General features: G+C 37.0%; 1 protein-coding gene across 1 annotated transcript in view; it reads right to left on the bottom strand.

The window, feature by feature from the left end:
• Window positions 1-24,346, bottom strand: part of PLXDC2 (plexin domain containing 2) — a 268,814-nt gene that overhangs the window by 15,172 nt on the left and 229,296 nt on the right. The window contains exons 10-12 of the mRNA XM_062569044.1: window positions 16,182-16,242; window positions 13,401-13,554; window positions 11,681-11,719 (exon numbers count right to left, since the gene is read on the bottom strand). Of these exons, the coding sequence (XP_062425028.1) occupies window positions 11,681-11,719; window positions 13,401-13,554; window positions 16,182-16,242 (254 nt within the window). The remainder of the gene's footprint in view (window positions 1-11,680; window positions 11,720-13,400; window positions 13,555-16,181; window positions 16,243-24,346) is intronic.

Genomic DNA, 24,346 nt, shown 5'->3' on the forward strand with positions numbered 1-24,346 from the left:
AAAGGTCCTAACTGCTGTGAAAAGGCTATCAAATTAATCCCTTCTGATTTGATATTTTCTCAGTGTTTAGCTTTCAGCTTTGCAAATGAGAATACTGTCACTTCCAAACAACACAAGCGACAACAGCCTGCCTAGATTTCTGCTGGTCTAGGGTAGGATATTGTATGGACATCAGTGTAGTGATCAGAATGCCAAATGCAAAAATTAATGAAATACAAGAAATGCTTTTCTTATGTGACAACAAGTGTAAGTAACTCGTAATTTCCATAATCGAAATTCAGTTCATTGACCCCAGAGTTCAAATACTCATGAGAAATTGATTTCACTCTGTTCACTGTCTCTGTGCAGTGTGTTGTCAACTTTGAAAATACTCTCTGTTGCAAAGCAGCTGACAGGTCTTTTAAAAAGCCACTAAAGGAAATAAGCTAAAAAAAAGGGGGGGGGGGGACGACAACGACTCTAAAACATTTTTCAGGTGCAGGACCTTGTTAAGCTTATCACAGCACATCTGCTGTTCCAGCAAGGCTAAGCCCACAGGGAGAACATTTGTCTTATGACCAATCCTTTCCCAATCCTTTCTCAGCAGAGCTTTCCCAAGCTTTCCTTCTCTTGGGCTCAGAAAAGCAGTTGTTATATACAACATACTCTGTCTAAATGTCTACTCTATAGCTATATATATACTATATCTATAGACATACTATACTGCTATATTTATATGTAAAACTATATAACTATAACTCTATCTAACTCCTCCTCAAATTCGTTCATATATAAACCTTTTCAGCAGAAGGAGATTGTTAACATACACAGGATTAATCTCCTTCTCACTGGGTGCTGAATGACAGTATGGAAACAACATGGTAATTTTTTGTTTTTTCTCAAATATAAAGGGGCATAATATGAACACGAAATAACTATTCTCCTGCTGGAATGTTGCCTAAAAAAAGTGAAAACATAGTAAATATGTTCTCATTGTCTGTCTGGCAAACACACTGAGACTACCTTCTCTGATTTTGTAGTATTATATTATGTCTCTAATTACAATTGGATTAGTTTCTTTGAGCACAGGAAAACCATTAAAAAACTCATGGAACTATCATAAATAAAAAGTCTTGTTCTGGTCCATAGGCACTGTGGTACTGACTTTAACAGGAGGAAAGGTGTGTAAATTTTAGAGTAGTTCAAAATGGGACAGTTATGTTGAGCCTTTGTGAAAACATTGTGGATACTTTCTCAATATTTTTTATTTCACTACAGCATATTAACCATTGAGGCTCACAGAATAATGAGATACAATGTTATCTACTATCTAAACTTAGGGTTTATGTAAGGTTTCCATTGTGATTGTTTTATATCTACTAAAAAAATTTTTGATACATACATATACATCTTTCATGATATAAAACGGAAAAGTGTTTGTTATTCAGAAATTAACATCTCTGTCCTTGAGAGCAGAAGTATGAAAAAGCTTTACTGGAAAATGAAGGGAAAATATTTGAAATTCTGTTATTTCTTCTCAGTTAGAAGCTCTTCTTTATTGAAAGAGACATGAAACCAAGGGCAAGTGGCACAAAAACTGAAGAACTACATTCTGCAACATGGACTTGCTAAATAACACTTTGGTTTTTATTTTCTTTCAAGAGTCATGCTATCCTTTTTTCTTTTTCCTTTTAATCAGATGGGAAAAAGCCTCAATTTAAATTCATTATTTAGCCAAACATGCATCTTAAAGGGATGAGATGTTATTAACACTCCTGCCTGACACTGCTATACTAGCAAAACCAGAGATACGGATGACCCAAATAGTAGCAGTCAGCCTAAAGATGATAATATTGTTTTTACATGAAGAAAACTCAGCTTTGTGCTTTTGTTCCTTTCTGAACCAGATGAATGATTTTTTTATGTTAAGCCACTGAATTTGTCACAAAGAGATAGAAAATTAAACTAAAAATTGCTTCTCGTATAGGAATGATTTATTATGAGTGTTTGCTATTAGGTCATGTGGTAGCAATTAGACACATTATGAATGAACATTCAAAAGTCATGATTTTTTAGCTGATTGGTCAGATGAATATGAGATTATCACATGAAGGTGACAGTATCTATACAGCTTTATGAATATAAAAACTCATATATTAAGTTGGCAATGTTTCTGCCATGGACTTAGTTTTGCGGCAAAACTGCTCAGGGTACAAGTGCATGAAAATCACTCTTACAGATGAAACAGTGCCAGACTGGAAAAATGTATATGTTCAGGAGTAACCACATCTAAGACAGAGACTTATGTACTCTTAGTACTTACGAATATGTATTGCATAAACATTAGAGAAACAGAATTTGTGATAACATTTTCAGAGTCTCTGTGTGAACATGCCCTTCTTTAATAGTTCATTTGTTAACGTCACCACTTCCCTTGTATTCCCCAATGCACATATTTAGGTAATGACTCTTTTGGTATTGGCTATGATTTTGAAGCTGTAGCATGTCCAGCTGCTTTATAAAAATGCATTTACTGACAAATATGGAGTAGGGTTATGCTGTAGTATTAATACTAATCACAAGTAGTATCTTACTGTCCTTACACAAAATTACCATCCCTCAAATACAATCCTAGTAATAGCAGACATTCTTCTTATTATTAATAATAATTGTAAATTTGTATTATAACATCATGTGTGAAATGGGCCTTACAGACATGTAGTATGATAGTGCATATTTTCAAAGAGCTTACAAATAAATTGCCAGTATCTGACTACACGCTCTAAAATTAGGTGGAATTTGGTACAGGTAAAGAATAGATTAGTCTAATGGAAAAGTGATATTTTATTCATAGTCACTTTTTTGCACTGGAAACATGTGCAAACTGTTATGATACTGAAATGTCAAAGGAGAGCTTCTTTGCATCATTATTACAGGAGGTCTTAACAGCAAAATTATTATAGAAACACAGAAACTTGACAATCCTTATAAAATGCACCATTTAGGTTACTTAAAACTTGCCATGACAACACATTACCACATTTTTATGTTGTTCACAGGGATGCCATTCTCCAAGAGAGACTCTCAACTTTTGTAATTTACTCTCTATAAAGTATTGCAAGTTCTGGGCTATGGAGGAAAGCAAGATATACTGAATTTTCAGCTGCCCATTTTCTACTTCTCAGTTGGGTGTTGGATACTAGTTTTGCCAGTTATATAAATTTATTACTAATATAAACAAAGGCATGTAAATCTTGGCTTAGATGCTATTTGAACTATTAGAAGTCTATGTTAATATATACCAGCCTGTTTAAATGATCCAAGCAAAGAACCAAGCAATTTTCATCTATCTCCAGGATCTATTTCAGGGTAATAAAACTGTCCTGCTAGTGACAGTGCTAGAATGCCCTGACTTTGTGAGAATCAGTACCAAAGCAGACTGTGGGAGGTCAAGCTCTCCTTCTAGGAGAAGGAATGCGAGTCTTCCCGAAGACTACTTGTTTTATAGGACACGTATACTGCTCTCTAAACCTAAGCTTTTTCCTGCGCATAATGCAGATCCGTGAATAGATAACTAATACATTGGGAAGGGAGAAAGGAACTTTTTTTGAAGGATTCTCCAAAGAATCAGAGGAATCTCCATAGAGATGTGCTCTCTACCTCATTTAGGAACTGAATGAGCTGGACTTCTCAGCTTCTTCACGGCAATGGAGTTTGATTTTCTTGTTTTTGCAGGTTCATTTCCTTAACATTTGTTAACATTTTGAGGTTAGGCCACTGGCACTCATCCGGTACTCACGGTACTCATGGTTTCATGATAAGTTATAAAGTTATGGCTCAGAAAATGCTTTGAAAATAGGTTTCCCATTGCATGTAAGCAATGAAAAAATTGGTCTTTAAGTGACAATATTATGAACTGTAATCCACAAATTCTGAATTCAGTTTCTGGCTTTGCCATCAAATTTCTGTAGGGCCTTGGGCAACATAGTAAGTCTCTCCAAGACTATTAAGTGTTTAGTGCAGTAAATAGATACAAGCATAACAAAATGAGTTCCCGTTGTATACAGGATGCCAGTACTCTTAATGTGTTAGCTAAGGACTTGCATTCTTCTGCTTTAAAATATTACTTTCCCCCCCCATCCTCCACAGTCACCCAGGCTCAGTGATAGCAAAGATGAGCAGAGCAGATTGCAGGACGCTGTGGCTGCAGCCACCAGGTTGACTCACACAGAATAGGTGGTTTAAAAGATCTCAGATTACCAGAGATTTGTGTGCCCCAGCTGTTGCATTGCCACAGAACTGACGGTAAGACAAAACATTAAGTAATGCAGCCTTGTCCTAAAACTCTATCATAAAGTATAACATGTTTTGATTTCCATCAGATCCTCATTTAGATTTACATGTATTCTCCAGGATAACTGGTACACAGTCCACAAATCGTACTACCTTACTTAATTTTATGCCTTTGTAGTCAAATCATGACAACTCAAGTGGATACTTTTGTATCATTTTATACCCAGCTTAGAGAAGCAAAGACAAACTAAACCACTATGAGTCAGACCTATATGTAAGTCAAACTGTCTACACACAATTGTTCTGGTTTAGCTAAACCATTCTAACATCATGTTTCTTTAACCTAATGCAGTGTATAAGGTCTGCTATGGTGTAAAAATGCCCTTTTGTGTTATAGGCAGAAACTAACATCTGTTCTATTGGGGGTAAATTCCGGTGGTACTACTTAGGGAACTCTCAATCATTATTTGACTGACTTTCTGCAGATTGTATTGCTTATTTTTACATATGCTGTGATGATAGCTGTAATAAGATGATGACAGCAAAACTGAGGCGCAATGGACATACAAGAAGTTTTGGAAAAGACGGAAATATCCTAGTCTCATCCAAAGCACCAGGAAACAGACTGAAATGAACACAATATATCAATGCTACTATATTAAGTATCCTGAAAATAAATATTATTAATCTGTGCTGTTATTTTTTTTCTAGACTGGATGAGTTCAGCACTTTTCCTCTGGCTAAGAATTTAAACTAGAACTTTCTGACAGAAGTAAGATTTTAAAACGTGTAGCTCACGCTTTCTAAAACACACAGCTCTGCAGGTCAAAAAGCTGTATATTTAAGAAAGATTGAGCTATGTAAATCTCCCCTCCGCTAAGTAATATCTGAAAATACACAGACAATTCCCCCTCCCCCAAAAAATGTTACTGTAGTAATGCAAGTTAATTACCACTCTGCTAAAAAATCTTGAGCTGGATCATAGTTCAAAAGTAATTATTTCCAATAATAATAATAATAATACATGGCCTTGGTAGATCATTATACCATGCAAAATTACTTATGCATTATCTGTTGACAGGAATGTAATTAACTCCTCTCTCCACAGCACTGAGTATTTGGAATTCATACGTTCTGGAGTCACAACATAACCTCAGGAATGTGCTGTAGACATCTGCTATATCTCAGAAAAAAACCACTAGCCTAAAAAGTTGGACTGATTTAACAGAAAAGCTCCCAGCTAAAAGGACAAAGTTGTCTCTCCCCTAAATATTCCAACCATCAGAACTATATGGATCATTAAATTTGGATAACTTGCCTAACCTAGTTGTCTAGACATCCAACATAGCCCAAGTGGACAGACAGGCATCTCAGGAAGCAATTTGTTCCAGCTCCTTTAAATGTCCATATTAGCAAGAGACATATTTCACTCTGGGGCTTTCTGCCTGTATTTAAAGGCTACAGACTTGGTCTAGAGAGCCAGCTTTAACTTATCCCAGTGATGTTTAAGTCTTAGGCAGCTCTAATAAGGTGTAATGAATCCTATCTGATCAGTAAGGAGGAAAACTTTCTCAATATTTCAATGGCTTTTCCATGAAGGTCTTCTCATGGAGTTCCTTGATGGTTTAGACTGCCTGAGTGTTTGGGCATTTACCAAGGGTTTAAACAACAGTGTAATGAAATTTTATTTATGCACAATGTGTTGCAGATACCATCAGTTCTCTATACAGTGACACATGTGAGGCAAATAGTTTATCCCATCTTGGCCAGTGACTTGTATCTTAATTGCTTTATAAAATTCATGTAGTCTACTGATCATTGCATATAATATGTAGAATATCTTTCCATCTAGGTCTGAGGTACAAAGAAGATGACAGTCTTTATATCAAAGGTTGGCTCTTTTCCAAGCCACAGTGACTTATGCTCTAGTTTTTGGAAGGCTTCAGTTCAAGATATCTGCAAGCATGTACCTATCCAGTATCATACTGAACAGCAGCAAGGCTGAACATGGTTCCATGAGTCACAAGATTTCCGGAGAAGAAAGAATTTGAATTATTTCAGAGTATACTGGGCATATCAATTTCATATTTCTTTCTACATGCTGTAGATTCAATACCTTTTCCTAAGAGTAATGTTTTTCTATTCTGAGTGCTACAGCTGAACTTGCAGAAGACAGTAAGCAGCATTTAGCAAATTGCTTGGAGTCTAAAGTTAAATTTTGATCATGTTTTGGTCATACTGAAGAAAACAAGAGAGATCTTTAATGTATTTCAAGACCTGAATCCAAATCTAACTAGTGCTTAGAACTGACTGCTGAGAAATGGTAGAGGAAGAACAACTTGGAAATATTCAGGGAGAAATATAGAATAAAATACAGAGATGTATAAGCATTTCTTAGTTTGCAATTTACAGTGTAAAATCCAATATAGGAGATGATTCCCTGACTTACTAGGTCTTTATTTCATATGGTCCCTTTAGAATTCTCCTGCTTCATAAATACAAGAAAAAGAGCTAAAATTCAATAAACGCTGTACAAAGTTCTCCTCTTTCTGGTTTATTTGATAACTGAGACTATTAGCACATTTCTATCTATCACTAACCTATTTTGCTTATCTTTGTGCTGTGATACTTTTTTCTTCTTATTATTTCCATCTTGTCTTTGTCTAAAGACAAAATTCCAAAACTACTCCTTTATAAGAAAAATTTTATACAAGCATAGCATATAATATAGCATAAATAAAATTAACTTTATGTCAGGTTGTCTCTGAGAAAACCCTTGCTTGCCTAAAATCACATGAGCTCTGTAATTTTAGTGGAACATCAGCAATTTTGAGCAAGAGGGAAATGCACAATGAAACATATAATTATGTTATTCGGAATCTAATCTCAACAGTTTTGCAATAATAGAAACACCTCAAATCCTCCTTTTAACACAAGAGGAGATGTGGAAGAAGAGGTCTGAATCTTGGCCTGACAGGTTTCTGCAATAGAATGGGATCAGAATATTAGCTAGGACATCAAGAACGGAGTTAACGTAATGTAACTTCAAAGTTACAGTATAAGGAAGATGTCTACTCTACAACGGTCATCGGAATACCGATTTTTTTTTTTTTTTTTGGTATTCAGTAGAGATAGGCATCTACTGATAACTTTTCCCATTTTGGACACTTATTTTAAGATGACATGAATGACTCTCTTGTCTATCTCTTGCCATTGGCTACAAAAGGAGCTCAAAAGAATGGCTTATGCTTGTACTCAATGGCTAACATGAGAGGAGATGAACCCTTGGGAAGTTATTTCCTGCGGTTAAGCCAAGACTTGAAGACACATATCCTGTGGATCCTGACCCATACAAGTTCCACTTTTAAGAATTCTTTAAACCTTTGTGAAGATTAAGGTTAGCATTGTTTAACTAAATGAGTTTTATTTAAAATTAGGGATGATTCAGCTAATCCATAATGATTTGTTAAACTGAGCTAGCTAGTTTTGACTGTGTGGTCATAACTTTTGTTATGTCAAAATGGTTTATTTTTCTTAAAAGGCTAGCTTGTCTATTTGATGAAATAGGCCTCATCTTCTGGGTCATTTCGAAACTTAACATATCAAAAAAAAATGAGAGGTGGCAACAGTTTCTCTGATATTTACTGTCCCACACATAAAACTTTCCTTGGAGTTACAAAGCTGAAGGATTGCGAGAGACTTATTGTGATCAAATTATCACAATAAGGTGTCTAGAAAGGTCAAGTGAAATGTCTAGATGTCCTGCCCAATCATCTAAATCATCCACCAAAGAGTTCTCAACAAGAAAACACTGCATTACTTCATTGCCATAGCCCATTGCTCACAATTTTTATTAAAAACTAGGATTCTAAACTGGTTAGTCAGCTATGTTGTGTAAAAAAAAACCCCAAACAAGCAAACAAAAAATGCCAACAACAGCAACTACAATAAATAACAAAAATATGCATTTGTAGTAACTGCATATATTTTAAATCTTATGAAACGTTTAAACTAGCTTTTCCTACATGACATTTTATAGAGAATTAAGAGTTAAGAACAAGTGTGATGGCAGGCCAGCTATATGTTAAAATTTTTTAGGCATGTATCTATGCAAGGGTCTATGAAGAACGAAGGAACACAGAAGAAACAAATACAAGCAAATCTGAAATTTATGTTAAAATCTGCCACAAAAGATTGAAGACGGATTACAGCAGCAATTTGCAAGTTATTTTCTCATATGAGTTAAAGATCAAACAAGTTTGACCTGAACCTGCAATTTAATTTAAATTTAGTTACTGCTTTATAACATTTGGTTTTGAAAGTTCCAGTAAGAGGCAATATATAGAGTTTATATAGAATCCTTTTGTTGTACCTAACCAGATATTGACTGCTATCATCCAAGGACACATCAAGTTATATGCCATCATTGATCCAATATAGCTTTGGTTTCCATTATAAAAGGTTTCCTTTCATTAGAGTTTTAAAGGATCTAGTATAAGAAAATAAAGACCCCATATTTGAAATAATCTACTCTTTATAAAAGTCTGACAAATCACAGAGAATCAAAGAACATGCCTGCAGCTGCAGAGGTTTTATCTGAGCTTAATCTAAGGGTCACTGGAAAATTCAATGCATAATTGAAGATTCATCAAAAAGAACTTCCCAGATTAAAAGCTACATTTACTGTGTGGTAATGGTGTGTAACTTTATTTCTGTGTTGTTTGAAGCCTGTTTCTTTTTCTTTTCTTTTCTTTTCTTTTCTTTTCTTTTCTTTTCTCTTTTTTTTTTTTTTTTTTTCATTTCAAGCATAAAAGAAACAACTCAAGTGAATAATCACATTAGCTGTTGGTTTCTGCTCCTAAAATAGAGCAACTTTCTGTGTGGAAATGGACTTTTTATATTTAATGTAAGTGATGACTTTTTATATTTAATGTAAGTGATGATTCAAACCCTACTGCTTCACTCTTCCAAACAGGCCTCAGTCATTCTTTACTTGCTCAAGTATTCAATAGTTTGTTTGCTCTGCAAATCTTAGGCAAAAGTAGACAAGTGGAAATATAATTATGTTGTATATCTCCAAAACTGGGAGAAACCTAGAATTTATTTTCTAAAATTCATCTTTTGATTTATTTTTTACATAACAGCATACTATTCTGAGCTGTCCATGAGGTGCTCAAGGCACAGAGAGCTGCCTAGCCCCATGCTAGTCATCCATCACAGGGAGATGGCTAGCAATGAAGAGCATGGGTATAGGTCAGCTGTGAACGTGCTCTTGGTATAGAACAGGTGGGAAACATGAGATTGAAATGCTGACTGATTTACCATATTATTAATCTTTAAGAGCACTGAAGCACATTTCACAACAAAACAAGTAATTCAATTTCAAGAAGAATCAGAGAAAGAAAGATTCAGGGAACTTCTTACAGACAAGACAGCTGAAAGTACAGCTCTCATTTTATAATGACCTTATTCCAAGAGATCATTTGGGTGTCAAACCCATGTCAAAACCCACTGGCAACAAATGGACAATTCCACAAGGAAAGGTACACCATGTGTTGCTAGTGACAGTAAAATGACAGAGGACAGGCCAGTAAAGGGATGGCAAATGAGTCCTGTAGAGTGATCAAATCTTTACTTTGAGAGAAAGGGAAAATAATATCCCTAAGGGATTAATTCTACTGTAAAACAAAGGGTAGGAAAACAGATTGAAATGGTAAGTGGCATCTGGACACAATATTTTTTGAAGATTTGGACAGCCGTTTGCCAGGAGTGTGAAGGCACCAATAGCCCTAGTGCCCGACCAGCCTCACCTGGGACCCCTGCCCATGAGTCTGGGGACTCCATTTAAGCGTAGGTCCAAGTCTGAGCTATCTTGCAAGTGAACCTGTATTCAGCACTGTCTTTGATCTTGTCTCCTTGATGGACCTTGTACCTCTGTTGTAGCCTTTCTGTGGTCCTGGCTCTTTTTCCTCCCAACTGGACTGCTTGGATGAACACTGGTGACAGTTGGTCACCTCGCCTTGTCTGGGAACTACTCAGGGATGCTGTTACTAGCACCCAGCTCTGCTTGCTGTCCTCTTGGTGAGGGCACTCCCTGCACTGGGGTCTTCTCCAGCTCCCAGTTTACCTCCCCTCATGGAGCAGCCCTGTTCTTAATGCTCTCTGTCATAGTCCTCTTGCCAGGGCCAAGTACACCAGCAGGCTCTAATTGCCTTTGCCAGCTTGTAGCTATCTTTGTGGTCCTTCTTGTCCATCCCTTCCCTCTCAGGATTTTGCTGCCTGTGTTCAAGGTCTGCTCTGATGTACTGCAGCTGCACAACCTGTGTAGCCGTGAAAACAGCTAAGGGCCTCCACCCTTACAACCTCTGCATAATCTTTTGGGAGCTGCATTTGAGCTGTGTTGTAGCCATGTTTTCTGACCTTGCACCCTGCAGATCCTGGCTTTGCCTTGCCAAACCAGCTTCCTGCCTTAACGTGGGTCCACCTCATCCCTCTGGGCTTGGCTTACGATCACTGGCTGATCCTGGTTAGTCACTGGAGCTTCTCTGCTCCCCCTGCTCAGGGGCAGTGGGACAGCATACTGTCTGTGAGGACATTGCCCAGTGCCTGCCTGGCTGTTGCCCTTGGTTTCTGGTTCCCCCTCCCACTTTCTGAGCAGTCCACCCTTGCTGCTCCCTAATGCTTGGCCAGCAGAAAAGCAGTAAGCACCAATAACATTTCCTATGCCAATATAGCAGGAATCAGTTCAAGTCTTTCCATTCTCCTCAGTGAGGTCTACATTGGCAGAGAATACAGGTCCAGCCTACATTGAATAGTCTCATTCCATTTTAACTAAGAGCAAAAGTCTCATCAACTTCACAGGGAGAAGGAAAAGACCACAGGTCTCAGTCCTTGAACCCACAAAGGTGACAAGAGCAGTTCCCTGCAGAGTATTGTTTAATAAAGGCCTTTACCATTAAGGCAAGATGATGTTATTAACTGGCACAGAAGAATGTGCATGGAGAAATACAGGATCTCTGCTAATACAGAGGTACAGATATAAAACAGATAAGTTTATTAATAAAGAGCCACATAATTCACTATTATGAGTAAACTTATAACACAATGCTATAATCTAAAGCTACCACCATACTCTGCCTTCATATAGTTTTAAAAAATTATCTTTAATATTTCCATTTTTGAAAATTAGTTAAATTTGATGTTTTATTAAAAGGTTATAGAGAGCTGTAAACATTTAATTTACTAAGCAGTTGCCCTGGTACTCTTCTACAGAGATGTGGAAGGCTGAAGTCCCTTGGGAGTCTAGTAAAAGAAATTTCTGCAGTCTGATTTTGATTAATGAAATTCAGAGGGATGTAATTCTACAAACTACTGATATTATTTACACACACAAAAGTTCATCTCTTACCTCCATTATCTTTTAGGTGCAGTGCTATCTTGGTATCATCTATAAAGGAAATTCAAAGTTAGTAAAGTGGTAAAACACATTCTTCTAGGATATGAGTCTTTTTAGGAATGATTTTCTAATATCCAACAAAATCCACAATTAAAAAAATGATTTGGTACTCATCTCAGTGAGAATTAGGTTGTGATGTTCTTATACTGAGCAAAGCTTTACTTTCTTGATGGAAATAAAATATTTACGGGTGTGCCAGAGGATTCAACATACTGGTAAATAAAAATACTACAGTCTGTTTTATAGCACTTGCTACTACTTTTTTTTTTTTTTTTTTTTTGCATATTCATATGTTGCTTGAGAATTCTACCATATTGTAGACTATAGACACCTCACCCCCAATTATTTAGTTTCTCTTCTAAGAATTATTAAGCAGAAGAATTATGATTATTATCTACCAACTTTAACTTCTAGTTATATCCATATTTCTCTTATTGCTTGTGAGCTTTGATGAACTAAATGCTGAAGTAAGTATTAGCAGATATGCATATGGGAACAATGCTGCAAATGCAGTCCAAATCCTGTGTTGATGGCTTCTAAACTTTTCTTGCTGCAACCCACCTCAGTTTTTCTTATCAGTAGATTCCCACTCTGTAATGCCTTTAGCTAAAAATTTCCTGTCACAAATCACTAAATAATTCTGGTGATACTGCAAACACCCAATAGCTTCCCATATATTAAAATACTATTCCAAAACAAATCTCCATCCCTCCATTCTATTTTAAAGCTGCTATTTGATTAATTTGAGTTAGTTTTTCTACTCAGTAGAATTTTCCCAGGAAGCAGGAAAGTAGGCTGTCTCATCCAAAGAATGGCAAGATTTAAGAAGTCAGCAGAACAAGGATGAGAACTGACACACCATCACTTATCCAGTTAATTTGGTTCAGAAGCCTATAGAAACTACTTCAGAACAGTGAGCATTACATGAAAAGACCAGTGTCAACTGACTGAAAAAAAGTAAACAGGTAAATTTCAAAAGAGGTCCTTAATTAGGGTTATCTCTAATTTTCACCTTGCCAAATACAAGAACCAAAGGAATCCAAAAATTGTTATAAGCCTGTAATGGGAGAGTCTTCACTAACTTTAATAGGACCCTTTCTATTTACTCCTTAACATGTTTCAGATTATGGCCCAATAGTTAAAGGAAAATGAGCAGCTCTTACCATTATAACCACAAACTCTCTAGCAGTCTGCCTGACTTGTCTGTCCTCCGCCTAGCACTGTCCTCTCCTTGCCATGTAGTGATTTGCAAAGTGTTCACATTTGAGGGACTTTTTCTCTATGTGCATATAGCACTTAGCACAGTATAGCTCACAGAGAGCGCTGTTTGGAGCCAGAAATAACTCCATCAGAAGGCAGAAGTGGAAGCAGTCTCCTCAGACCAGATCCAGCTCAAATGCCTCAACTATCACAGGTAGGTGAGAATAGGACAGCTAAGTAAAGACAGAATTGTGTGCCACTCCTCAAACAAGGAAAAATAAGGTTTAATTCTCCTTGTTCTTCAAGCTGCAATTTAAAAGCAACCTCATATATTATCGTCACTGGCATTTCCTGCTCCTTTCACTGTCCCAAAGCAAAAAGGTCAACACGAACACATAGTTAAAGGAAACAATTTTGTTTAGATTTGTAAATAATACATTTTTGCATTACAGACTGAAGCAATCTAATTCACCTTCTGTAGGCAGGCTAGTTGGCAGGTGGGAAGTAGTGGATGCTCTGGTGGTAGTTAAAACTCTGAACCTTGTGGTCGTTGGCTGACTGGTGGTGGTGGAAGAAGGAGGTGTTTCCATTTCATCGATATTCTTTTCACAAATCTTATCTTTTGACTGATAGCAACAATAAAAACAAAGAAGAGAAAATTAATTTTCAGTGGAGACTGTCACTGAATGAAGAATTTAAGCATGAACAAGCTGTCAGGATAAAAGGAATGAAAATGGAATCTCTAAATGAAGGATTTGAAGAGCTTTTTCTTTTTTTTTTCTCCTTTTAAGTGAAGTGCTCTACACAACATCCATCAACATATTTTTTCATTTAACTGCAGATCTTACAATGCTTAATTGTTAATGAACAATTCAACTTAAAAGTCCCTGAATCTCAAACATATTATTTCCCCCAATCAGATTTTAACATCCAAAATTATCAACCATATTATCACCACTCTGTTGTGAATGCACAATGTATCATTGGTCTGGTTTCCACAAAAACTGTTAAAGTAAGAAATATGGGAACTGAACCATGGCTATTCATAGAGAATACTGTGTAATTAACTGTAGCATTTAATTAGGCTTTACACACATTTATCATTGAAGCATATGCATGAATGTGTGAAATGTATGCATGTCTTCAGCCTATACAAATTTCATATATCCATAGTATACAGCAATATATTCACTACACACACCTATTATTTCTAATAATAAAATTACATATATTATTGTGTATAATATAGTACACAGCATAAATAATAAAATCCATCATACAATAATTTAAGTTTTATTTTCATGGGCAAATATTTAGATCTGTATCTCCAGTCTAAGTTCTGGACACTTTTAAACATTCTGCAGAGGCAACGAACATTTTCCTTTACAGATCATACAGTTCTGCAAAAAAATATATCCAATTAAATAGCAGCAAATATCAGAACTGCCTGTAACTCCTGACCTCCCAATCTATTTTAATGAGAAGTGGAATCCCACAAAATCTGTTTATTGAGATTTGCCTTTCAAAGTCTAGTGTGTGTTATCTTGCTTTTAATGTGTGATTAATTTCACGTTCCTTTGTTTTACTGCAAGCTTTATATTACATTAAGAATATATCAATAGCTGCAGTCTAATTATTCTGTAGATTTGTTCATGCTTTAGCTTGAAAGATGTTAATTTCACTGATGCAATTTAATTAAAATTTATCTCAAAATCTATATTGCAAAGAAGGAAGCTTTACTATGAGAATCTTGTTGTTCATTCCCTTGAACGAATGCATCTAAAACGTACTAATCGCTGATAGCTGAACTCCAACAGTAAGCTTAGAGGATGGTGAGTAAGCTTTTGTGCCTGCTCTAGAGAGCCTAAATGCTAGACTGTGAACAGTAATCAAGAAGTCTGGAACAGTGTAAATCTATCCATCAGTTTCTCAGATACACTTAACATATCAATAATATTTCCTCTGAAAATTATCATGCGTTAAGCCTTAGAGCACTGGTCACGTTGAAACAAGGAAAAGGCAGAATGGGATGCTACCATCCTGCAATGACCAGTTTTGGGGTAACTTCATCTACAAGCACAACTGAATTTTAGCTAATTTTAATCTGGATTAAAGCAATACAAAGGTTGTATGCAAGTATTCCTAATAATTTTTATCTTCTTGAAAAAGATGTCCTTCATGCACAGTAAATCTTTAAGAAATTCCATTGCCAAATCAGCAGTTTGCAAATTACAAAGCTGAAGCTTCAAGCCTGTGTAATAAGGCAGTATGTAGGGCACAGTTATTTTGCAACTAGAGCTAAATGAAAAAAAATTATTCCATCAGATTGGATTTGTATCATTACTTCTCTTTCTTTTTCCTGAGAATAAAAAGATAATGTGCTTTTCTAACTAAACACTTGCAGCTACATTTTGCCCTTAGTTTCACCTGACACTACACTTCAGAAGGGCTATGTTGCTGAAACTCATGACACAATTTGGTCCTTTCAGCCAAAATGGAAAATACGTTACTTTTTATGGCTACCAGGAGATTAAGTCTCATAAATTAATTTGTTCCTATTACCACAATCCCCAAATGAAAAAAAAAAAACAAAAAACACTTTTCTAAAAGAAGGACACTGGAAGAGAACCACCAATTCGATATTTATAAATGTGACTTGAAAATGAACTGCTCTGGTTCAGGAGTAACCGAGTGCCTCTTTTTCAGGAAATCTATAATCAGAGAATCAATCCACCACTACCACAGTTGCAATCTTCTTTCTCTTGCTGCCTCCTTATGAAAGGAAACCTGAATGTCTTGCATTTTTTTTTTTTTAAAAGTCTCTACTAATTATCTATAAAAACTTCTTCGGTACTAAATGATTTGGACAGACTTCATAACTAAAATGCAAGATACGCAATGTCTGTTTATCTCTTGAGACTACTCTGGCAGCGGGTTTTCTGAGGTGAAGAACATTAGAGCTTCTTCCCTTCTGGCAAGAATCAGAGATCGCAGAGAAAAACATTGCAAGGGTATTGTTCTGGGGAAGGCTTTCTGGCACTTTTAGTTTTTATTTAAAGTATTTTCTCAGAGATAAGATTTTTACTTTGTGTCCATTTTATTCCTTCAAATGAAAAGGGAAATTGCTTAGACTATTTTTCTTTAATATAGCTTAATAATAACATCAGCACTGAATGATGCAGACAAATATAGCATGTGTCTGACCTTGAAACCCTGCTTCATAATTTGAAGATAATGTAAACTACTCACATACCTCTTCAGGGCAGCCACTGTCTACCCAGTCTTGCCGGTGACGGTCAAATCCACTGGAGCATCTTTAAATAAGGAAAGGGATAGAAATTGTCCAGGTAGAAATAGGAGAAAAATAAGAACAAGGAAGGATGAGAGAGATAGAAAGTGATAATAAGTAAATGCCATGGTTTATTTTAAAATCTGTATGATTTGTTGGTTTTATTTTCATTCAAGAAGCTCTTCCTATACTATAAGTCAATCATTTAATTCATTTCAGTGAAAGATCTTTCTGTAGATGAGTTTGCTCACTTCACTGTCTTTTAATAAGACTAAGTAGAAGAATAAGGTCACTACTATGGTTAGCTACATTTGAGTGGTAATTTTTGGTTCTCAGTAAACTGAAAGATGCTAAGACATGCCAAGTGCTACACCACTTCAACCAAGTTAGGGAAACAGTCCACTATGAGGACTCCTGGAAGAGTGGAATCATTTTTATAGGAAGAAAAAAGATGTAAGCAAATGTAACACCTCATAAGGGATTATAAGCTCCTCTGTAATATTATTCTGAGCAGAATCTACACCTCTGATGAAAGGTTTTGAGAAAATGTTGATTCTTTTATTAACTATTTTTGTATTGATTGTCTTTCCACAATCTGCAATGTTACTAAAAAACCCCAGCCCTAACAGATGCCATTTATCACTTATTTTGCAGCAGCTCACTTTTCTGAAAACCTATTGCAGGAAAGAAGATAAATCCTCAAAACAGAAATGTTTCCTAGTGAATAACAGAGCCCTCCTTCCCAATGCACAGGAACGAAAGCCACAATGAGGAGCTTTTTATTCGCCCTCATTGAGTGGTGAGTGAATGAGTGTTGTATGGGAGATCAGCACTGCTGTCTGAAACTTTGGGGTATTTTGCCTTGAAAAATGTTTGAGAAAATAAGGAGAATCTTGTAAGCAGAAAGAAATGATGAAATTCCAGTTACCAACAGAACATAATTTTTGGAAGTCTCACCTCCCATCATTCTCTGAAGTTTGAAGAGCTTTAATAGTAACTCCTATGTGTATCTTGAAGGAGAACTACTCCAATTTTCAGATGTACTGAAAACTCTCAGACCCATTACATTTCAATGATACCACTCTGACTGAAACCTAATGGGTTTGTGGGTATTTGCTACATCTGCTACATCCCTATATTTAAAAATGATATCAAGTCACTCAATGTTTTCTTACAGAACAGAGACAATTACTGCCACTATAGATCCACGCTAACACAGGCCCAATAGCACTTAGACCTAGCAGGGATAAACAAACTTTCATCTTAGATTTTATCTTGAATCTAAATGGTGTCAAAGTTAGTCTCCAAAGATTAAATGAGCAGAAACTGATCCTAGATGCACACAGTCACAGTTCAGAAGTCTCCTCTGACAAACTACTGAAATACAGTGGCAGGTAACTTTGCAGGGGTTGGTTTTTCCCCGAGAATTAATAAAATATGAAAAGATCCCTGCCACATGCGGGACTTGGAACAGTTATTGCAAACATGGGAAACACTATTCAGATGACTCTGTCACAAAGAAAAGCACCTAAAACTTTGGACGTTGTTCATTTAACATCTTCTAATGATGAAATGGTGAGTTCAGACAATATATTATTTTAAAATAGTTTTATCAGGAACTAGATATGTTTGGCTCCGAGCAAACCTGTTTGAGGCATATGTCACCAAAAGGTCAGCCATAGAGGATACCATCATTGCTGCATCACTGAGTCAGAATTCTGTAAACTCTCATTCCAGTGTACCACCCACGCTACCGATTACATTTTTAACACTTTCATTTGATGATAATTTCCTGTTGCCATTAAAACATTGGAGCAGATTTGGTTAGCCATGCCATTTATGCCATCTGTCAACATAGCCATTTTATAACAACTTCATTTTCAAGTGATGACCCAAAACTGCTCCTGGTAAAGCAATAACAAAGATGTTCCAGGGAATGAAAAGAGGGACATTTCTGAAAAGTAAGGAATTCTGTGATTTCTGTGGAATTCAGGAATACTGATTCAGGGATTAAAGGGAGAATTAAAGCATTTGCAATTATAACAATGAACATCTCGTGTAACTAATACAGCTGAGTCTGGAACATACATAGAAAAAAGATGTCAGAATCCTTTCGGCAAGCTGTACATAGCTAGAAAAGTGACAGAATATCATGAGATCTGCCAGATGCCATTTACCTCTATTTGGCAGAGAATATTTAAATGACACGAAGTGCCCATTTAGTGCATGAGCCAAGCCTCTGTACTTTTTATCTTTTAAGAGAGTTCACTGAGAATTAATAACAATAATTATTATTAGTAAGTCAGATGTCCCTTGATAGAAGATTCATCAAGGTTTAATCCATAAAAGCTACAAACATAATGAAAAATGATAGTAAGGAAAAGGACAAATCTGTATGGAAAAATCTTTTCACTAAGTTGAGCTAGAATAAATTATCCATTAGGATAATTAAAAAGCACAATGCATGTCTTTTATATCAAGCATTCCCTAGGCTTCCCCCCCCGCCCCCACCCAGGATATCTGTAGCAGCGTATAAACAATGGATTTCTGGGCATTCCAGAGATTTCAAATGATTTCATAAATACTAGGTAAAGTTTTTTATTCAGATCAGTTATATTACTTATTGACTCCTCTAAATGAAAGGTTGACCTGGACAATTAAACAGAAAACTGAATAGACTGAACCATTTCCTGTTGTTACTTAATCAGGAAGACCCATCACATTAGGAACATGCAATCATGCTTCTAACTTAACTATTTGATTTTATAAAAGAAAATTTATAGAGTATACAGAGTATACAGTATGTAGAAAATATACAGTACTTTAAAGTGGAATTTCTTCCCAAGCGAGGAAGATAGGAAGTACAAATAAAAGTAGTGGAAGCCTTGATCTTAGTATCTGTCCAGCTGAAAAAACAGAATCATAGAGTGATACTGGGAGAAAGAAAGATATCAAACACTATCTTTCTGTTCAGCCTGGCTTTGCTTCCCTTTCCTTCAGAACAGGCTCCATTTTGATTCCTCCATTCTTTGAATATCACTTTCTTGTCACATTGTGCTGCCTGTATTTTCCTGTCTTTGTTATTTTCCACTTACCCTTGCCACAAATGCAAAACTTGATCATAACTCAAAGTATTTATGGAGTTCACAGAAGTGCCTCTGTGAGTGACTGTGGTATGAATTTGTAAGGTACTTGAATGGTATTTGTGTTTATCCTCTAATAGGATAACAGACATGCATATATTTAAATTCAAGAATAAATGTGTACCCTGTATTTTCCCTATACTTAAACATAGTGCTTAATTAAACTGTATTTTTGAATAGCTGGAAGAGGATTTGACCCTACTTTGCTTTTACATGGTCTTCTCTTGATAAACTAAAATGAGTTGTTCAATAAGAGGATTTAAAACAGACAGTATTGCAAACAGATTGTACTATTTTAATGTTTATAAAAATTCAAATATAATTACTATGGCACAGTTAATACTTGATGCACTATATCTGTGTCTGCAGTACTGAATACCTTCATCATAGAATCACTAAGGTTGGAAGGGACCTCTGGAGATCATCTAGTCCAACCTCCCTGCTCAGCACGGTCACCTAGAGCATGTTAGACAGGGTTGCATCCAGGCAGGCCTTGAAGATCTCCAGAGAAGGAGACTCCACAACCTCTCTGGGCAACCTGGTCCAGTGCTCCGTCACTCTCACAGTGAAGAAATTCCCCCTCACGGTCAGGCGGAACTTCCTGTGCTTCAGTTTCTGCCCATTGCCTCTTGTCCTGTCACACGGGGCAACTGAAAAGAGTTTGTCCCCATCCCTTGACACCCTCCCTTCAGGTACTTGTACACATTGGTAAGATCCCCCCCCCTCAGTCCTCTCTTCCCCAGGCTGAAGAGGCCCAGCTCTCGCAGCCGTTCCTCATAGGGCAGATGCTCCAGCCCTCTGATCATCTTTGTAGCCCTACGCTAGACCTTCTCCAGTAGCTCCATGTCTCTCTTGTACTGGGGAGCCCGGAACTGGACACAGTACTCGAGATGAGGCCTCCCCAGGGCTGAGGAGAGGGGCAGGATCACCTCCCTCGACCTGCTGGCAACATTCCTCCCAATGTAGCCCAGGAGACCACTGGCCTTCCTGGCCACAACGGCACATTGCTGGCTCATGGTCAACTTGATATCCACCAGCACTCCCAGGTCCTTCTCTGCAGAGCTGCTCTCCAGAAGGTCAGCCCCAGCTTGTACTGGTGCATGGGGTTATTTCTCCCTAGGTGCAGGATCCTGCCCTTGCCCTTGTTGAACCTCATGAGATTCCTCTCCACCCAGCTCTCCAGCCTGTCCAGATCTCTCTGAATGGCAGCACAGCCCTCTGGTGTGTCAGCCACTCCTCCCACCTTGGTATCATCAGCAAACTTGCTGAGGAGGCACTCTGTCTCCTCATCCAGGTCACTGATGAAGAAGTTGAACAGGATGGGACCCAGTACTGAGCCCTGGGGGATGTCACTAGCCACAGGCCTCCAACTAGACTCTACACCACTGATGACGACCCTCTGAGCTCTGCCTTTCAGCCAGTTCTCAATCCACCTCACTGTCCACTCATCTAACCCACACTTCCTGAGCTTATCTGGGAGGATGTTACGGGAGACAGTGTCAAAAGCCTTGCTGAAGTCAAGGTACACACCGTCCACTGCTCTCCCCTCATCTCCCCAGCCAGTCATTCCATCAGAGAAGGCTATCAGATTGATTGGTTAAGCAGGATTCCCCCTTGGTGATCCATGCTGGCTACTCCTGATCACCTTATTTCCCTCCACATGCCTGGAGATGACATCCTGAATGAGCTGTTCCATCACCTTTCCAGGGATGGAGGCCTACAGTTGCCTGGGTCCTCCTTCTTGTCCTTTTTGAAGACTGGAGTGACACTAGCTTTCTTCCAGTCCTCAGGCACCTCTCAAGTTCTCCAGACTTTTCAAAGATGATGGAGAGCAGTCTGGCAACAACCTTTCTGTTTATAAAAGTAAACAAACTTTCTGTTTATAAAACAGAAAGTATGACGGAAAATTACAGGTCCATGTTCTGTAAAGTACTTCTTCAATATCATGTAAATGAAGAAGTGAAAAGATGCTAAAACAGCTGTTATTTTACAGTAAAAGACACTGAACATGGTTTAGATTCAATATTTCTTACTCTGATGCAATACGTGAATAGGCAATAAGAAATAAGGACTCCCACAGGGAATTCTTACTTTTGGAACAGACTAAGAATAAAACTGGTCTAGAAGAGGTAAATGTTATTTTCAGTTCAACTAGAATGAAAGAAAAAAGAACACTAGCTAAAGTGAGATTTGGCATAGTTCTGATTAAAGAAGAATGGAAGGATATTTTCTATAAAATCTTAACATCAGTTAAAACAACAAAAGAAACCTGCTGAAAAGGAGATAAAGAATGAAAAAAAAGCTTTCACTAAAGGCTCTACTTTTAATAATTACAAGGAAAAGAGAGAGTAAGATGGGCCCAGAGACAAATTTAGGAGATTATGGTATCAGAATTTACAACAGAATCAGCAGAAAATAATAACAACCAACTATAGGTTCTCTTGGAAGAAACTACACTGAAATTAGTCTCTGATACTAGATTACATTCATCACCGACTTTTGTATTTTGTGCATTTATAACTGCACAAAGTAGGTATAAACCACTAATAGCAACTGAAGTTGGCAGCGAATTCTGTTTTATCAGCATTATATATCTGTTTCGCACACATGCAAATGGTTATCCAGGGTCATGGGAAAGAGGAATGATGCTCTGAAGTGTGTACTTTACACTCTGGCCAATGATCTGGGATAGTACAATTAATCTGCCTTTCTCATCTTTACATGATTATCTGAAATATATTCTATCTTTGAGAGAATTTGAAATTTTCTATCTTTGATTATTCAACAAGATCTCTTTAATATTTAGGGTGTGTGCTCCCATGATAATCTTACACTTATTCCCACCTTATTCCCACCATTATATGACACATTTCCCCCTGGTAAAGAAATAAAAGCGAGAGGCTAGTATTGTGAAATCTACTTTATGGTCATAAACTCTAAACTGACATCCTCAGAAGCAGAGCTGAGGCTCACATAGCCAGTGCTTTGTCTCATATCTTTGAAACAGAAATATGAAGGTCACCTTTACAGAAAATACTTCCTTCTTCAGTATGAGGAAATGGAGCATAAGAGAAATTAAGTGATTTGGCTGAAACAACAGAATTCTGTAGCAGAATTCAGAGTTAAGCCCAGACCTTCTGAAAATCAGACAAGTATGCATTAATCCACAGCTCCTGTGCATCCCATAATACAGACAGGAGTTGAGAGGATCATAAAAAACATCAAGTCTTGTGTGGCATGAACCAAGGCACAGATCTCATTCTTACATTGGCCAAGTTCCTGTTTTATTTCTTTTTTTTTTTTTGGTATACTTCTACAGGGATTTTGTTCCTTTATAAAACTCACTGATAACATCAGCAAATAGCACAGACCCCATGACAGGATGAAGACACTCTGCTGCCTAGATATACTAAGAAATAGAGATTTTCTTATTACTGTTATCATGCATGAACTCACAACAAATGAGCAATTCTATACAGGGCTATTTCAGTATCAGTGGGCATCAGCATGGGAGCTGCTAGAAGAAGAAATGCTGGGATGTTTTGGGTATGGGCAGGCTACGTTACTGCTCCTGTTGTGTCTCATCCACAAACGTCAAAAGACTAAGAAGGCAAAAGAAGTAGAAGCTATAACAGAAGAGAGAGACATAATGTGATAAACTGACTACATAAGCCAATATTTAAGATGTTTATAAGGAATGTCAACAAACAAGGAGAGCCTTCTGCATAAAGAATACACAGTTTTGAAACTGTATATTCCTACTAGTGCACTTGTGGAAAGCATGGAAGAATTAGGATCACAAAAAAAAAAAAATCTATGGTATCATACTGTAACATCTACTGTAAAGTCTCCGTGAATTATTCAGCAAATAACTGAAGAAAGTAAAGAGCCTGAATTGTCCTGTAACTGGCTATGTTCAAAAGATCTTAAAGTTCAGAAAGGTGTTTCCCAAATTAGTGTTCTATTCATTTCCCATGTTTTCTCCAAAAATGAGTCAAATTCTGAAGTCAACATTCAACAAGAACAGTCCACAAAACAAATTACTGAAGAATTACAGAACATTTGGGGCTCATCAGTTTCCTCATTAATTGTACATATTAATATATTAATTGTGGTATCTGGTGAGAAACAAGGGGTTTCATTAATGCTATATGATAATGCAGATATTGGAAAGTTAGTGGAGATGAGTTAAGGTGGGAAACTACAGATAGAATGGTGTATAAAAAGCCTCAATGTATAGGAAGAATAGAGAGAAAACTTCATTTTTTTCCCTGAAACTGGGACTACTTCCCAAAGGAAATATTACAGATCCCCCCTGTTTGGGCCATTGGAAAGAACAACTATATATGCTATAGTGAATTGGTACGCAATGTTGAGTAATTAACCAGTTTGCCTTAGCAGTTCTTCATCTCAGATTTTCCAAATTTTATGAAGAGACATACAGATTTTAGGCTTGCCTAAATAAAAATTTCTGGCAGATTTATATACAAGTATATCTACAGGAGTATGTATAATTTAAAATACTATGCTTAAAAAAAGCCTTTTCATTTCTGGCCTTTCCTTAAAACAGATCAGCATGACTTCAGTGATGCTGAAGTTATTTTGCGGAGCACAACTATAACTTCTTTCCAGAAACACTAACCTGTTAAGACTATTGTGATACTTCTGGCTATTTCTCTACTAGTAAAATAAACATACCCAGAAATGTGCCTTGGCACTGAGGACTACTGGCACAGAATGGCCTATGGTTGAACAAGTAAACCTTTTCAACCTTGAAAAGAAGGAGACTGATGTAAATTGCTGATTGGGAATAATTCGTGGAACAGTCTAACTCCTGCACCATGCCTGGAAACTGTTCTGGACACTGCTCCTGGGTACAGACTGAAATCATGTCGGGGAACACTGTCACAATTTAATTGCATAGACAATCACTTTCAAATGCCCTGGAAGCTTCCCACGCTGCATTTAATTTTACATGTAATTCTA

This window comes from Rhea pennata, chromosome 2 (assembly GCF_028389875.1).
Source record: "Rhea pennata isolate bPtePen1 chromosome 2, bPtePen1.pri, whole genome shotgun sequence".
NCBI classification, from domain to species: domain Eukaryota; kingdom Metazoa; phylum Chordata; class Aves; order Rheiformes; family Rheidae; genus Rhea; species Rhea pennata.